The sequence below is a fragment of the Charadrius vociferus genome, unplaced genomic scaffold, assembly GCF_000708025.1.
Source record: "Charadrius vociferus isolate BGI_N301 unplaced genomic scaffold, ASM70802v2 scaffold298, whole genome shotgun sequence".
Taxonomy (NCBI): domain Eukaryota; kingdom Metazoa; phylum Chordata; class Aves; order Charadriiformes; family Charadriidae; genus Charadrius; species Charadrius vociferus.
The window spans coordinates 2,415,379-2,432,140 of record NW_009649936.1 but is presented as its reverse complement, the minus strand read 5'-3'; the positions used below and the strand labels follow the sequence as shown (position 1 = coordinate 2,432,140).

The following is a 16,762-nucleotide window of genomic DNA, read 5'->3' as shown; positions in this document are numbered from 1 at the left end:
TAATATTTTAGTCAGGAAATCAATATTTAATCTGACTGAAATAATGAGGAATGAAACAAAGACTTACTTGGTGTATATATTACAAAGATTGCAAAAGATTACATGTTTTATCCCATACAGAAGTCAGTCCTGTGGAATTTATAAAAATTTCCACTTACCATAGCATTGTGTTGGTAGCTAGATATGCCTGTTCTCTTTTGAAGGAAAACAAGTTTTGGACACAACTGCTGGTGGACATGATTAATTCATGTATTCATGGTAAATTATTGAAACTGAGCTTATACCCTTCTGCTACTGTCCAGCCTTTCTTCTCTGGCAGTGAATGTATAGGAATAAGAATATCAAGTTAAAAAAAACAATCAACCAACCAAAAACCCTAATAATACATATCTTCACCATGTTTAGCTTTCTTATCTTAAAAATTCAATGGATTAATTCTACATTTTCAAATTCTGTTATGCGTATGTGTTGGATTACGCTCCAGACATACCTGGCAATGGGCTTTAAGCTTTAATGGGAGCATTCCTTGAGTTCTTATTTCTTCCTGGAGAATAAAGAAATATCAGGATAGGAAGAAATGTTCCTTTGAAATGACACTTCTGCTTGTATCTGAAGAATTGTATGTAACTTGTAAACAAGTTAGTTGTGCTCAGGAGGACTGAGGTTTGGGACTATTGGGGAGAGGGTTTGGATAGCAAAAAGAGCATATATATCTTGTGCACCTAGACAAATACCTGAAAACCTGTGACTGTAAGCAAGCAACTGACAAAATAGTAGTTCTAAACGTGAAAATAAGTGACTTATCAGGACTGCATGTAGCACTCTAGCATGTATACTATGGAAGAATTGAATCAGTGAGTTTCTCTACAAACATGCATTTTATTTTAGTGAACTTCCTCTAAAAATACACCATTCTGTCTTTGGAACTCAGTTTATTGTGGAATAATGTTAGTACACATAGCACTTATTTTGAGGCCTGTGTGCAATTAACAAGAGACTGGGAATTCAACAGAAATTGAGGCTGCTGTTGCAATTTCCTGGTAAACAGTAAGAGGACATTGCTGTCTAGAAGGCATTCAGTATTAACTTACTTGCCTCTCGGAGCAGAGTAAGAATGTCTCCTCTTGTATAATTTCACTAGGATTGTACGCTATTATTTTAATGAAAGTACTTAATGCTTATCCTTGTCAAAGTTAAAATTGTTCCACACCATGTTAGCTCACAAATCTAACTACCTTTCCATAAATCTAAAATGGTATGGCATACAGTTAGTTAGCTTTGAGAGAAGTATTGTTAAAATACGTAATTGCCGTTATTTCTCATAGTTTTACAACCTGTGTTGCTTTTACGTCTTTCCCCTTTCACTAGAAATTTGAAGCAGAAACCATTAAAGTCTCAGGCAAAAATTGAATCTGAGCAGGAAGATTCTTTTACTCAACCTACCTCAAGCAGAGCCGCCTGTGTTGCAAGCCATAAAACGAATGCTAGCAATTACCACCATAGTTCCTCTGGTGAATCCTCTGATTCTGCATGCCTGGCATCATTTGAAAGGAATGGGAAAGCTAGATCCACAACACTAACAAATTGTTCTGCATTATCATCAGGTCAGAAATTGAATCGGTTTCAGATGGGGATTTTCATCTTGGTCTTATATGAATTACCCACTAATGTTTCCTTTCCTTTATAATTGCCACAATTTGCAATCACATTCTGAATTGTTAAATGAGGGTTGCATTTTTAGTATGATTTTTTTAGACAAGATTTCTGTGCAGTTGGTTTTTGTGTAATGCAGAATTTTGTGTATTTTAATGGCTTTTGGACATTTACTGCATTTACTGAATGTTATGAAAAGATCTGTGTACTAAACACAGAAATTTCTGCTTTAAAATCGCATAGAATGCAGTACGTTTACTTCTATTAATGAAAAAGCTTGCACCTAGGATACTTTGCTTCTTAGAGGCAGAGCTGTCTTGGTTGTGTATCCATTTTACAGTCAAGTGGATGGGGTTTTTTTTCAGGTTTTATATGGGGATTCACAATAAAGCTGAATTGAGAAATACTGATAATAAGAGAAAGTTGACCTGCTACCTACATGGTTACTTGATGCTCTTAAGTCTTACCAAATAAAATAGTAGAATGTCTTAATTTCAAGCAGCTGTTCTAGGAAAGTGGTTGTAGTGAATGAATGTCTCTTATTTGAGAGGTAAATGTAGTGTATTTGATAAATGGTACTATATAAAATACAGGTGTTATACCCATATATGTTACATAAAAATTGTCATCCAAAATTAGCAAATGACAGAAGTTCCCCAAGACATAAAAACCTTCCTGTCTTTTCTTTCTTCCCCTACACCTCAACTTTTCAAAGAATAAGAATGCAAGGCCTGGTAAAAGAGATCTGTCAGAATATGTTTTGTGTTGGTTTTTAACATGCTTTTCTCTTGATTGTTACTTGGAAACAGCTGTGCTATTTTACTTGAAACTTATATACAGGTTAAAGAAGCTTCCTATCACTGAACACTGTCTAAATATGGAATGTTATATTTTGTAGAGCTATCAATTTCATACATGTAAGACATTAAGGCATGATAGTGTATTGTAAGATATCATGAGGAAAATTCAAAGATTTATTGGATCAACAAAATGTAGCTCTTTAGTGGAAGCTAACTGTATGTTTAGAATTCTAATTGACAATCTTTTTTTTTTTTTTCTTCCAGAAAGTGAAATAGAAGGTTCTTTGGTTTCTTTGTCTACTTCTTCATCTTCATCCTCTACAAGTAGCTCAGAAGACAGCAAAGAAAGCTCTGTAGCTCTTGTGTCACCTCCACTACACAATGGTGTATGTAGAAGAAAGAACAGCAATCGTAGGATAACTAGAAATCGAGCTGCTCAGAGAAAACAAACAGGTAAGATTTGAGTAGTTTTCTTGTGAATGGCAAATAACACGTGTGTGTGTGTATATATATAAAACACAAAATAATTAGTATTTTTTAAATTGTTGTATATATAAGGTACTAACTTTTTCATTGGTGGTAGTTCTGAAGCTCTCAAAATAGCACACGACTTTTTAAAAGATTTTTTTCAGTACGTAGGGGAGGAGGGCAGAAACCAAGAGCCTAGTGAGAGGGAATGTCTTGCAACATTTTATATCTTCATCAAAGTAGAAGCAATAATTCATAAAGAAGTTCTAATTTTCACAAAACTAGAATGAATCCAAATTTGACATAGCTAAATAATTTGTCTGCTAAATATGGCAGACAACAAAAGCACATAATTATTACAAGGAGTATATTTTATTTGTCATGTCTGTGGGTTGAACCTGTTCCAGATTTTACAAGACTTAAGGAGCTGCTATTTTTATATTTCGGATATTAATCTCTCCTTTCCTTTACAGGAACACTTCTTCAGGAGAATGGGAATACAAGAAAAAGTGTCAGGAAAAAGTTGTATGGAAGTGACTCTGAAAATACTTCAGTGGTGACATCTGAGTCACTGAGTAATAGTACTGGTAGACATAGAAAAACTCTACGCAGAAGTGCTGCTGTGGCTGCTAATAAGTTAAGGCTAATGAGTGATGTGGAGGAAGAGGTTTCAAGCTCAGAAAGTATTGGCATTGGATGCAAGAATAGAAAACTGCCTCACCGAAATGCCTCAGCTGCAGCCAGGCGAATGTTACTGGAGGGGTCTGAGGATGATGTAGGCTTGAAATCTGAAAGTGAAAAAGAAATAGAAGAGCAGCTTACCAAGAAGAAAATTCTTTCTCAAGCTGGTTCATCTGCTGCACGAAGAAAATTTGTTAGTGAATCCGAAAATGAAACTTCGGATTCTGAGACGCACTCACAGATGAAGCAGAAAAGCTGGCAAAGCAACGGTCATAACCAGTTACGTGGGACAGTCCGTTCTGTATCTCCCAAAGTGAAAAGTCCCACCCTAGACTTTTCAGAGGAGGACTCCAAAAGCCATAATTCAGAGCATGGGAGCAGTCAAAAAGTTGCTGACCAGTCAACATCTGCCCAGAATAAGCCCGCAGTGAGCAACTCTGAGGATGAGGAGGATTCTGAATTGGATAGGTGGAATGGCAGAAAAGGAACTGGTCTGCAGCTTGCTGCTCCTTTGAAAAAAGCAAAAGTCTTGAGTGATTTAGAGGACACAGCAGAATCTGAAACAGAAGACAGAGAGGATGGGAGATGTTTTTTATTCGAGACCTTGGTGCCAACTAGAGTGGCAAGGAGTTCAAAGTCTGGACCTGGTGCCAGCTTCAATCACTCTTCTGATACAGAATCTGGGACAGATTCCAATAACAGTAATTATTGTGAAACTTCTTCAAAAACAAAAAAGAGGAAGAGAAAAGGAAAACCAAAAATCGTTAGAAAAGGTAAAATTTTTCAAGCTAATGCGTCTAACTCTTGATATTGACTAAATGAAGGAGACAACATAAAATTAGTGACCGGGAGGATCTGAACTATACAAAGTGTAATAGTGTTCCTTGTTATTCTAAAATAACTATAAATGGGGAAAGGAGAACTACAAGGTATGATGATAATGACAGCAGTGTTTAGAAGTCCAGAGAGGTTTGGAATTGGGAGACTGCCAAACACAGTTACCAAACACAGTTCTTTCAAGAGAGAGAAAACTATTACAATTTTGTGTGGTTCTGTCGTATTTTGAACTGCATTGAGACGGAACGCTGGCCGTTCTTGTGCATTTTGGGCAACACATTTCTGTATAAAAAAAAAAACACCTTGTCATTGCATCATGATTGTTCTTTCCAAATTTAATTTGCATTTGCTTGTCTATGTAGCAGTATATAGTAACTAATGCTAAAATACCTATTCTCAAGTAATATTGCTGTGTGCACGCATTGACAGTTAAATTTGAGAAATATTGGCTTTCAGGTTGTTAGGACAAAACTAAGAAATATTCTGAAGGGTGCTGAGAATGAGTTCTATGGTATGCAGCTCAAAGTAGCAGAAAATCTCGAACAGTACATGCTCTCCCTTTGGCCTGCTCCTTGTTTTGAGAATTTCAGTAACAAAACCCCTCTGGTTTGTGTTCCTGTTACCTTGAGTTTGTGGGTAAAGTAATAGTTACTACTTTCAGTTATCTTAATTTTCTGTTGAAATCTTCTGCACTAAAGTAGACTTACAACCATTATTTTCAGTTGAAGTAACTTTATTTTTATTTATAGTCTTTCAAAATGAATTTGATTGAAAGGTGTTTTAATTATTCTTACTTTCATGGTGTACACTAGAACCTGTATCTTGATTTGACTTTTGGATTTTATTCTGTCAGAGATGTGTAGTGTCCTTAAGACAGAAAGGCACTTTGCTGCATTGGTAGTGTTCTGATGCATGTCTGGCGCTTCCCAAATTTCCCCATACAGGAGTTTGGCTGTTTTTTTGGGGGAGCTTGTGTCGGGGGGTGTGCTGTTACTGATACAGTGGTTACCCTCCTACTCCTTGATTGCTTTAGTTTTCATAGGTTCATGGGTGTCTAAGCAGTGTTGTATCTCATTGAAACATAATGTCACTGCTCTAGCTACATTATAATATTGATAAGATATTGCACCAGAAGATCTCTGTAACGCAGTTAACAACAGCCCAACTGAAGGGCAAAAATTCCAGGTAGTTGCCAAAGCAAGATTTACATTCCACATGTTTCAAAAAGTTTAATTCTTTTCTTTTTGTTTTTTTCTATAATTTTCTGTCGCTCAAATGCTTGTGTGTGCTGGCTGACACATTATGATTTGGAGATTAGTTTGGGGGATTTTTTTTAAGCTTATTGGAATGATGCTAAGATTTATTAAAACAGGTTCTGTACGTTATGTATCTTCATATTGTTAGGGGATTGGTCCTGACTTAAAATTTGAAAGGCACTTCAGAGGTTAGTGTTTGGACTAATCCTTCCAAACCTGTCCCTGAATCACAGAGACCAGATTCTGAACCTCTAAAAACTCCTTACAAATTTTAACTGAGCTTGGGGTTTTGGGGTGGGTGGGTGTGTCTCAAAAAAAAAAAAAAAAAATTGTGAAAGATCTTAAACACTCTTAAAAGACTTGACTTGAGAGAATAACCGTAAGTGGCAACAGATGTAGTTGGATCATTAGCTTTTTCTAAAATATCTTCATGTGCAAGTTATCAGTATGCTTTACAGTGAGTAAAGCAATTTTTTCAAGCTTTGAGAGCTCTCATGACTTGCAGTTATGCTAAGAAGGAAAATTATTATGTTTAATGTACAGGATTGTATTGTGTGAACTGTTGCACACACTTTTACATAGCATTTATTTTTATTTTCAAGACTTCATTATATAGCTTTTGTTTTATTGTTACAGTGCAAAGACTAGTCTTTCCCAGTCGTCTTCCTCACCCACCTCCTTCAAACAAAGCAGTTTGCATTGTTTAGCTGTAACACGTGGGTTTACAGGAATTTAGTGCCCCACAAATAGTTATCAAAAGGCTTTAAGGGAATTAAAGAAAAAAAAAAAAAAAAGGTACTCAAGCTCAGTAGGGTGGTTGGTTGTTTTCCATACCAAGCATACAAAATAGAATTAAACTTTTCTGACTCATATAATACTCAGAGTTGAAGACTGTCATGTTTCAGAGCAAAAATTCCTGTTGGTTGTGTTCAGTTGCTTCCTACATCACTTCATTTGGCAATTGAGAAAAGAAAGAGCCATCTTCAGTACTGGATTATAAAAGAGTGAAGTAAAATAGTTCTGTGTCCAAGCTGCTTCTTTTCCAGTGTTCAGTGTCAACTGAACACTGCCTTGCCAAAAAATAAGGTGAGGGAAAGGATTATTATTGACAGCATTTTTTTTTTTTCTTCCAGACTGAGTAAATTCTTAACAGCCTTGTAAGTTTGATTGTTTCACATTTTTGTGCCCTCTCAGGTAGTGGATTTGATACACACTTGTAATACAGCAGTTTAGGAATCTTGAAAAGAAAATGGTTGTCTCTTAAGATGAATCTGTCTTGAGTTTTTCCCAAGGAATACTTGTTTCTTTTGTACTGGAAGATCTTAGTATTTAGAGCTGCTGAACATACTGACAACGTTTCTTAATGTTTTAACGTTTCCAATGTGAAAGGATGCCAGATGGACCTGAGGAGAAGCAATAAAGAGCTGCTGAGTTGTATAATTGGCTGCTGAACTCTATAGTCACATAGAACTATGTTGCCATAGTCCCTTTCTAAAACTTAAAAAAAATTGGGAGGAGGTGTCTTTTAATAGCTTTCTAGAATTGAAAATCTTACTTGAATGTGCTTCGTATGTCAAAACTCCTGAGTCAAATATAATTTTTTTCGGGTTTTTTGGAGACTTGTACCATTACTTTGAGAAGGCTTGAAGAGACTCTTAATATGGCAAAAAAGGATGGCATTGGTACAAATACTTCATCTTGTGGGAATTTGTAGGTTTTGGAGTAGACAATTAGTAACATTTCCGTTATCAAGCTTGTCTAACACCTCATTTTTAAGGGGAAAACAAGACTGGTTACTTTTAAAAACTCTGCTTACACTTTCTGTGTAAACATTTCCTGTGAAATATGTGGAAGCTGTCACACTAGGTAGCCAACACTGAGCTTTTGGTCTCTTTTAGCTTTTCCTTTGAATGTAACGTGGATGTTTTAACTGTTTGTAATGTAGTGTTTTAAAGCTTGATGAAAATCTGGTTTCTCTTCTTGCCAATTCTTTAACACTCCAGTTAAGCTGTAGCTTCTGCTGTGTTGCATACCTTTTATGCCCATGGGTGTGAAATGTTAATTTGTCTTCCAGGTCTAACTTGGAACAAAACTCTTCTGACTCACATTTTCTCTCTTAAACTTTTTGGATTAGCTGGGGTTCTTTTTGTTAATTCTCATTTTTTTACTTTGGCCATAGCTGCTTTAATAATCAGTGTTCATCCAGTAGGTAAAATTGCTAATCATAAAAGCAAATTCAGCATTGTTTTCCATGTGCAGCTGGTGCCAGACATTGGCAACTATGAATATGTATTATTAGTTAGTTGCCAAGGGCTGCGTTTGTTTAATTATCATAATAACATTACAAAGATTTTAATGAGAATCAGTAAGAAAATAGTATATTTCTTACTGTAATATCCACCTTTTTGCTTTAAGGGGGGCTCTTTTATTATGGAACAGTCTTCCTTTGTACAAAATGTTTAACATCCCCTGCTCTGTATAACAACCCAACTGTTGAGGGTGACAGCAGAATGTTAGGTTTTTGTTTTACCAACATTTTTAAGGCTTATGCCCTTTTAAAACTCTTAAATGAAGAGACCCCAGCTAAAGGAAATCCTTAAGCTAAGTATGGGGTAAGAGTGAGTATTGCTAAATTTTTCCAAGGCCATGAAATATGCTATTTAAAAGTCAACAAGTATAAAATACAGTAATGAATACTTGAATCATTTGGGTCTCATTTCATAGTCATCTGCCAGGAGGGCTCAGTATACTGTTAACTTAGGAAAAAACTTAGTGTTATGTTTCTAGTATATACAGAACCAGGATGGTTAAAGACGGAAGGCCAAGTTTGAGACTTCCTTCATTTGAAAGAGGAATATATCATTATTCTATACCATGTTCCTTATAGGCAAGTAACTTTGCGGCATCTAGTTTTCTTTATGCTGTGAGTTATTCCCCTTGTTTGGTTGAAACATTAGTTGTCCTGCATATGAACTTACAGGTAGCTTTGGACAATGTTTACTGTAAACCACAATATTTATTTTCCATTTCAGTTTATCTAATATTTATTGGATCTAATTTGGGGTATTACCACAGGTAGTCACGTATTTTTAAATTAGCTAGAGGCCCCTTCTAGCTCACTTTTCTTCTCGGCAATCAATAGATGCAACAACAGATGTGCTATTAGCACAGCCTAGTTTACTGTGGTTTGCCCAAGTGATGCATAGAATCATAGAATGGTTTAGGTTGGAAAAGACCTTGAAGATCATCGCGTTCCAACCCCCCTGCCATGGGCAGGGACACCTCCTACTAGACCAGGTTGCCCAAGCCCACATCCAGCCTGGCCTTGAACACCTCCAGGGATGGGGTCTCAACAACCTCTCTGGGCAACCTGTTCCAGTGCCTCACCACCCTCAAAGTGAAAAATTTCTTCCTAATGTTTAATCGAAACCTGCCCTCTTCCAGTTTAAAGCCATTCCCCCTCATCCTATCGCTACATGCCCTAGTAAAAAGTCCTTCCCCAGCTCTCCTGTAGGCCCCCTTTAGGTACTGGAAGGCCGCGATAAGATCTCCCCGGAGCCTTCTCTTCTCCAGGCTGAACAGCCCCAACTCTCTCAGCCTCTCCTCATAGGAGAGGTGCTCTAGCCCTTGGATCATCCTCGTGGCCTTCCTCTGGACACACTCCAGCAGGTCCATGTCCTTCTTATGTTGGGGACTCCAGAACTGGCTGCAGTACTCCAGGTGGGGTCTCACAAGAGTGGAGTAGAGGGGCAGAATCACCTCCTTTGACCTGCTGGCTATGCTTCTTCTGATGCAGCCCAGGATGTGGTTCGCGTTCTGCTAAGTATCCCTGTACTGCTCTTTTCTAAAGAAGCTGATAGTTAACTGTAAATACTAAGCTAACCCTGTTTGTACTTGTAAACATTATTGTTAGGTACTGCTGGAGTATATGCGTAGTTTTATTTAAATACATACATATAGGCACATGTATTTCTATAATACCTGTATTCAAATAAATATATACTCTCTCTGTTTATAACTATAGATGCACTATGCAATTAACCAGCTAAGCAATTTATGTGGAAACTTTGCTTTGGTTATTTTTTGAATATGTATAAAATACATATACACAACATGGTATATTTTAATATATAAAACATAGCATATATAGTGCTGAAATTTTCTATTTTATATACTGTATATTGTAGATATATAGCATATAGCACGTTTTGTTAGATATTAAAAAAAAAAAAACAAACAACAAACTAAAGCAAAGTTTTCACATAAATTGCTTAGCTAGTCAATAAGGGTTGGGAAATACTTTGTGGACCCTACAGATTAGCTGACTGTGGAGATACTAATGGATATTCCGACCCAGTATTGCAGCCTGGACTTCCAGGTTTAGAGTTTTATGGTGTGAACTCCAGGACAGCTTGTCACAATGGTAAACTTGATGGACAAGCCTTTGTATGTTGGTGCTGTTCTTTTAAATGCTCTCCCAGTTTTCGTGAGTAGTGGAGTTTGTTTAATCCTCCCTTTTCCTGCCTGTGCAACCTGTTTGTACCTTTGCAGCATTTAATTCAGGATGTTCATTGTGGAGCTTCATTAAGCTTTAATTAAATCTTTAATTAAAAAATAAGATGAGCTTTATACAAATTTGCTTCCAATTTAAGATTTCGTATACAAAGTGTAGATTTAATATTCTGGTAGTGTGTTGCAGAAAGGCTGGACTCCTTTATCCTTGAGTCTTGCATTTCATCTTATGAATTAGCTGCTGAAACTTTGAAAATACGCATAATCTGTTTATTATGATAAAAGCTTTTTTTCTCAAAACATGCATCTATAAACACCTAAGCACCTATCTCTCTGAAAATCTGGCTAAGATCATTGTGTGCATTCTTTTTTCCTTTATTACCTGTATTTCTTGGAATAGTTCCAGGTGGTGTATTTAAGTTTTAAACATTTGTTTCTTCAGATGTCCAAAGGGGATTAAGTTAGCACTCAGCATTAAGGCTGGGCAGTCTTTTCCACCTTTCCAAACTACCCTTCTAGAATGCGAGTGTAGCTCAAAGCAGATGTAGGGGAATCTTAATCCTCGGGTTGGGTTATACATTTCCACACTTACTAACTGGTCAAAATGTCTCGATGTACCAGTAACTTGTGTGCTGTTGTTTGCCACCACTAGTATGTTATGATGCATTGTTACATTTATTTACAGTATTTTCCTGTTTAAAGTGTAATTTATCATGTTAAAGCTCTTTGCTCCTGCCTGTTCAGGCTTACGTCATAACAGCTGTGATCAGCAGCTGTATGTTGTATACATGTCTACTTAAAAGTATTGGAGGACAGTGTATAATTTAAGCTTTAGCTCCTAATTTTTTTAATCTGTGAATTAGTTCATCTTTTATGTGGCATTGTGCAGTATTCAGCAGAATTGTGTTATGTTTTGGCCATAAAATCCCCCAGTACAAACAGTAACAGTAGTAGTGTTGATGTATAATTTCTGGAAACTATTAGAAAAGACAGGAAATTAATTATCCTTTGGAAATGTCAAAATAGGAATGTACTTGAGTCATACCTAAAAGGATTTACATTGAAACAATGGACAGGTTTGGTATCTGAGGAGATTTTTAATATTGGTGCTCATAAGACACAAATTCAAATGTCCAGTTAATTTTTTTTTTTTTTTTTTTTTTACTTTCTATAATAAATCTTCATTGCATTTATTCTTGTCAGAATTCAGGGAAAATGTTGTCCTGTACTTACCTCACAGGTGAGAAATTGGGGAACAAGAGAGTACAAATGACTCTGCAGTGTTAACACTTCTGGTTAAACTGGCCAGAAGGAGTAAGGAACTGAACCTTAACTTGGTTTTAACTCTCAGGCTAGTGTTCCCGTGTCTGGGTGGCTGTCATTCTCAGAAGGCATTTGGCCATGAGCAGTTCAGACAGGTTAAAACAAAGTTAGCAAGACAAGCTTGTTTCATCCCTCTGTAAAGGAAGACAAGTGAGCGTGCCTTCTATAAACTCCTCTTGTTTCCCTAAACGTCTACTTGAAAAAACAGAGTTGCCTAGTGTTCTCCAAACATACAGCAGCTGCCATGATTTTTTTCCCCTCTGTTTGCTGAGTAGAGGTAGAGAATCATCAAAAGTAATGAGTTTAAGCTAGAACAAAATTAACTGTTACCAGGAGATAATAGGCTAATATAATGTAAGAGCTTGATGGAGTACATTTTTATACATTTTGTGCATATAATCAGTAACAGCTACACAGAAATATGAGATGGACAACAATCTTGGGAAAACTAACTTTGCAAAACACAGTTCTGTTAAAATAGCAATTTTTTTTTTATCAAGCAAATGAATTTACTTCAAGAACTTCAGCTTTTAATTTTTATCGATACCTATTGAGTAATTCTGTTTTATTTAGAAGGTAAAAGTTTAAACCATTGATCTTTGTAGCATTGTTCACATAATTTACAGATCGAACATTTGTTTTAAAACCCAACATAAGAAGCAAGTGCTATATTGAAAATAAAAATACTGAATGGAGTATTCGCTGTTAGAAGCAATCTTGCTGTTTAAATCGCTAAGGAACTGAATGGTTAAATGTTCTCTATATATGTGAAACAATTCTGAAACTGTGAAATCCATCCGGGGCTTGTGTCTACATAAAACACTATAATCTTTTTTTTTTTTTTTTTTAGAACAAAAAGGTCTAAAATGTGTAATAATTCATTTTGAAAGTTTGTTCTAGTAAGAAAATGATAGCTTCTACTGATAGAAGTATTAGTAATATGAAAGTATTTGCTAAGTTAGGTAATTTATAATTTCAAAGCTAATTACTAGAGTGATGTTAAAGAATGTTACTCTCAAACCCATTCACTATCCCAAAGCAAAAGAGGAATCCTGAGAGTTAGAAGTATGCCTGGGACTGTCTGACTGTATTTTTAGTAAAGGCTTAAGGTAAATTGCATGTAACAGTTGAAAAAAAAAAAAAAAAAAAAAGTTTTGTGTATTTTATTAAACATGGTAGTATCTGTGCTTAAGAAACTAATTATTTCAGGAATGTAAGTTATTAAAAAGAACTTTTTAATCTTTATTTTGTAGAACCAACATCTGAGGAGACTGGACAAAGTGCAAAAGTGCTCAGGAGCAGGACATGCATCATTAACTACAAGAAACACATAAAGCTGTCTAACGTGACTGAGAAGAAAAACCCACGCAGATGTGCCACTTTGGCAGCTAATAAAATTAAGATAATGAGTGATACAAAGGAAGAACTATCAAGCTCAGAAAGTGTTTACACAGCAAAAAAGAATAGAAGGCAGCTTCATGGCAATGTGTCTGCAGCATCCAGGAAGAAACTGAGTGGCAACTCGGAGACAGATGCTTGCTTAAAGTCTGAAAATGAGAAAGAACAGCTTTCTGGCAGAAAAAAATTTTCCTGCCCTGAATCATCTGCTCCTAAAAGAAAATACGTTAGTGAGTCTGAGAACGAAAAAACAGAATCTGAGGCAGAGATGAAAGTGACTCAAAAGCAGAATGATGATAACCACAGGCAGGCACACAAAACAGTCTGTGCTGCAGCTCTGAAAAATCTTGAATATGACTCTTCAGAGGAGAATTCTACAAACCACAAGATGGAAAATGGGAGAAACTGGGGAGGTTCTAGTCAGTCAACTTCAGCCCCCAACCATCATCGTACGAGCAACTCTGAAGAGGAGGTAGATTCTGACGTAGCTAAACACAAAACTAAAAATATCAGAGAAGTTCTAAATAAAAAATCTAGAGCTTCTTGCAAAAGAGCAAAGTTATTGGATGACTTCAAAGAAACAGCAGAATCTGAAACAGGAGGGAAGGCAGATGAAAAAAGCTCAGTATCAGAGAATGTGGAAGCACCTGGGACTGCAGGATGTTCAAAAGCCAGTTTCAATTGTTCTTCTGATTCAGACTCTGGAACTGATAACAGTATCTATAGTGATGCCACAGAAACAAGAAAGAGAAAAAGGAAATCGGAAATCATTAGAAAAGAAATTCCCAATTCCGGCTCACCTAAGCCTTCCAGAAGACCCCAGAGAAGGAAACGCTGGAAACCAAACCAAGAAAATGACTCTGAAGATTTGGATTACACCAAATACAGAAGAGCTAATCGGCGTTCTAAGATAAGAACTCGGAACGGTGGTAGACGGACTGTGAGATATGACGATTGTGATGAGGACGACGATGACAGAGGTTTAGATGATGTAGATTGCAAAACGTAACCTTAAAAGGAAAAGCCAGCCCACTTTTTTTTTTTTTTTATGGTAATAGCACTAGAACTCACGATGGATGCTGGCTCTTCTTTGTCCTACATTTCAGGGAATATATTTATATTTTTCTATGAAAAAGTTATGAATGTGATTAGATGATGACTTTCTCCTTTTCATATTTTGACTTGCACTTGCCTGCCCATGTAGCAGCATTTAGCACAGATGCCAAAATGTGCCTCATTATAGGGGCAATTTTTTGTCTTTACTGGTATTTTATTACATATAACAAGAGTTAAAAAAAAGTTAAAACACTGCGCAACAGGTAAATAGCAGTATGTTGAGTATTATTGTTATGGGTGCTGCAATGGAATACTACCTAGGTCATACAACATTCAAGAACAGATTTCAAACATCTCTAATGCTGTATGAAATCAGATACAATAGTAACAGGCTTATAAATAATATTATACACTATAAAATCTGGCGGATGCTAGCATTGCATCAAAAGAGTAATGAACGGTCACTAGGCAAATAACTTTACAACTTGTATTAGTACAGACGTTAAATGTTCTGTACTACCATTATTGATAACACGCAACTAGAACCCAGTTACCAGGGAAAAAGCATATTTGCCAATTGAAAAGGCATATTGGTGCTGGTGAAAAGAGGGTTTATGCTGACAGGTAGTACTATCATCATTAATGTGACTTCTATACTGTAAACTTAAGAATATGAAATGCAGGTGAACTCTTGGGCCTAAGGGGTTTTGTGTGTTTTCTTTATAAAATAGAAAAACAAACAAAACACTTGTTCTGTTTTCTTTATGCGTGAAAAGCTTAAGGTGCAGGATTCTTACATTCCAGACCTTTTTGCTACATTTCTGTTGTTCTTCCATATTTAAACTTTTAAGTGCTTTTATGTTAGACTTCTCATTGATTAAAACTTATCAGTTTCTGATTATTGCAGTACATCTCCTATTTTCGAAATGTTTGAGGTGGCTGTTGTTGATGAGAAACAGTTATTGTGTAGAAGACAGGAGAAAATTTCTCCAGGAAAAATGTGTAAATTCTTGGTTGGCCATGTATCGACTACAGGAACGCATAGCACCTCTCAACTCTTAGCTGTGCTGGGGGAAGGCCCACCATCGCTGCCTGCAGTCCAACCAGCACCAGGCGCTCGGTGACCTCCGCTCCTTCCCTGCTCCCAGGTTCTTCCCTCTGCTCTGATGGGTCCCTTTCTCATGCTCAGTAAGACTTAGTGATTCCTGATCTCGTTGGTCCATAGGAAATATGTTAGAATATCAAACCCATCTCATTTTAACTGATTAGCAGGTTTGTGAATTAGTTTTCCAGCAGATTGGACTGATAGTAGGATCTGGAAGAGTTTGGGGTGGGAGGGGGATGTTAGCGCAGCTACCTCATGGCAGTCACTAATGCTGGAACTGCTGGTACAAATGGAAGTGAAGTGATAGAAAAGGGAGTCCCGCACGCTGCCTGCCAGTGGCCAGTGAGGACTGCTCCTCCAGCAACGTTGCTAATATTATGTGCCAAAAGGTGTATTTACCATCACATCATTTTGGTATCTAGAATGTTACCTCAGTGAAGAGAAATACTCCCCACCCCCCAAAAGAAAAAAATATTTCTATATGAAGTCCAAAAATAAACCTAGTTTATATCATTCTTGCCCCGTGAATTTTCTTTATTTGGAGCATAGTCCTTAATATGATACAGTAGAATTTTGTAAATTCAAGATACATGTTTATTTAGGATTCTTTAAGTTGGTTTCTGAAATATGAACACAGTTGTGTTTAGTGATGAAACTTCCAGGTGGCTTTGTGTATCTTACCTTTTAGGGGCAACTTTGTTAAAAGAGAGTAAGTCAACCGGTATTTTTATATTATCCATAAACCGAATGCATTGTTCAGCAGCTGCTTGTGATCAGTGTTCTGTGGAGCATCACCTCCAGTGTAGGAATAAATACTGCTCTAATAGCTCTTCAGTGAACGCCGGAGTTTTTATTAACCTTAAACAGCTAAGATTGGGCTGGGAGGTTTGTGTTTCTAATTCGGGCTTAGATTTAAAAGGACAGTTTTCTTTCTCGGCCTTTTTCAGCTGGTGTGTGCCGTGCCACACTCGTGCTCGACACGTTCTTGGTGATCCCTGGAAGCGGGGAGGAGGTTCTGGGCTCTGCGTGTGTGTGTGTGCTGCAGGGACCCTGACGCTCTATTTTCTAGGCAAAGCAAATGCTCTTTTGTACTTCCTGATTTTATACATACAGGCAGGTTCCAAAGAGCCAGTAGGAGGGGAAAGGATTAAACTGGAAAGGGACTTGATTTTTTTTTTTTTTAATTTATTTAAATGAGCATGCTTCCTGTTATCAGAACTAGCTCTTTTTTAAGCCCTTCAGAAAGTGGTTCTTTCACCTTCCTGGTAATTTGAATCAGTCAGCATTATTTATTTGGTACTCAGGGAAGTAAAGTGATGTAGTAGACCTGTATAAGTAGTATATTTATTTAAGGCTGCTTAATGCGATGCCTTTGTAAGCTGGGGTGGGCTGGTTGGTTGGTTGGTTTTAAAGTGAGCCCCGACTCTGGGGTACTGATCGGGCTCAGGGGCAGCACGAACAGAGGAAAACACTAGAAGTGCAGGACAGAAGCGTGGGAGAATCAAATTCTTTAGTGTTAAAGACTTTTATGATGTACATGTAGAAGTGGGGGCGGCGGCTCTGGGCCCCTCAGGTATGCCGCACCACCCCGGGGGCGGCCCCGCCTTCGCCCCGCTGTTCTTCCCGCACCGGGTGCGGGCGGGAGGTGCGAGGCCGGGAGAAGCCGTGCAGCG

The 16,762-nt window shown here is 37.2% G+C and overlaps 2 protein-coding genes across 2 annotated transcripts in view; both read left to right on the top strand.

Moving 5' to 3' along the window:
- The window catches only part of BRWD1 (bromodomain and WD repeat domain containing 1), a 59,178-nt gene extending 45,241 nt beyond the window's left edge, over nt 1-13,937 (top strand). Inside the window, exons 36-39 of the mRNA XM_009891330.1 lie at nt 1,369-1,604; nt 2,718-2,906; nt 3,395-4,375; nt 12,784-13,937. Coding sequence (XP_009889632.1) covers nt 1,369-1,604; nt 2,718-2,906; nt 3,395-4,375; nt 12,784-13,937 — 2,560 coding nt within the window. The remainder of the gene's footprint in view (nt 1-1,368; nt 1,605-2,717; nt 2,907-3,394; nt 4,376-12,783) is intronic.
- Nucleotides 13,938-16,664: 2,727 nt separating this feature from the next.
- The window catches only part of PSMG1 (proteasome (prosome, macropain) assembly chaperone 1), an 8,087-nt gene continuing 7,989 nt past the window's right edge, over nt 16,665-16,762 (top strand). Inside the window, exon 1 of the mRNA XM_009891366.1 lies at nt 16,665-16,734. Coding sequence (XP_009889668.1) covers nt 16,665-16,734 — 70 coding nt within the window. The remainder of the gene's footprint in view (nt 16,735-16,762) is intronic.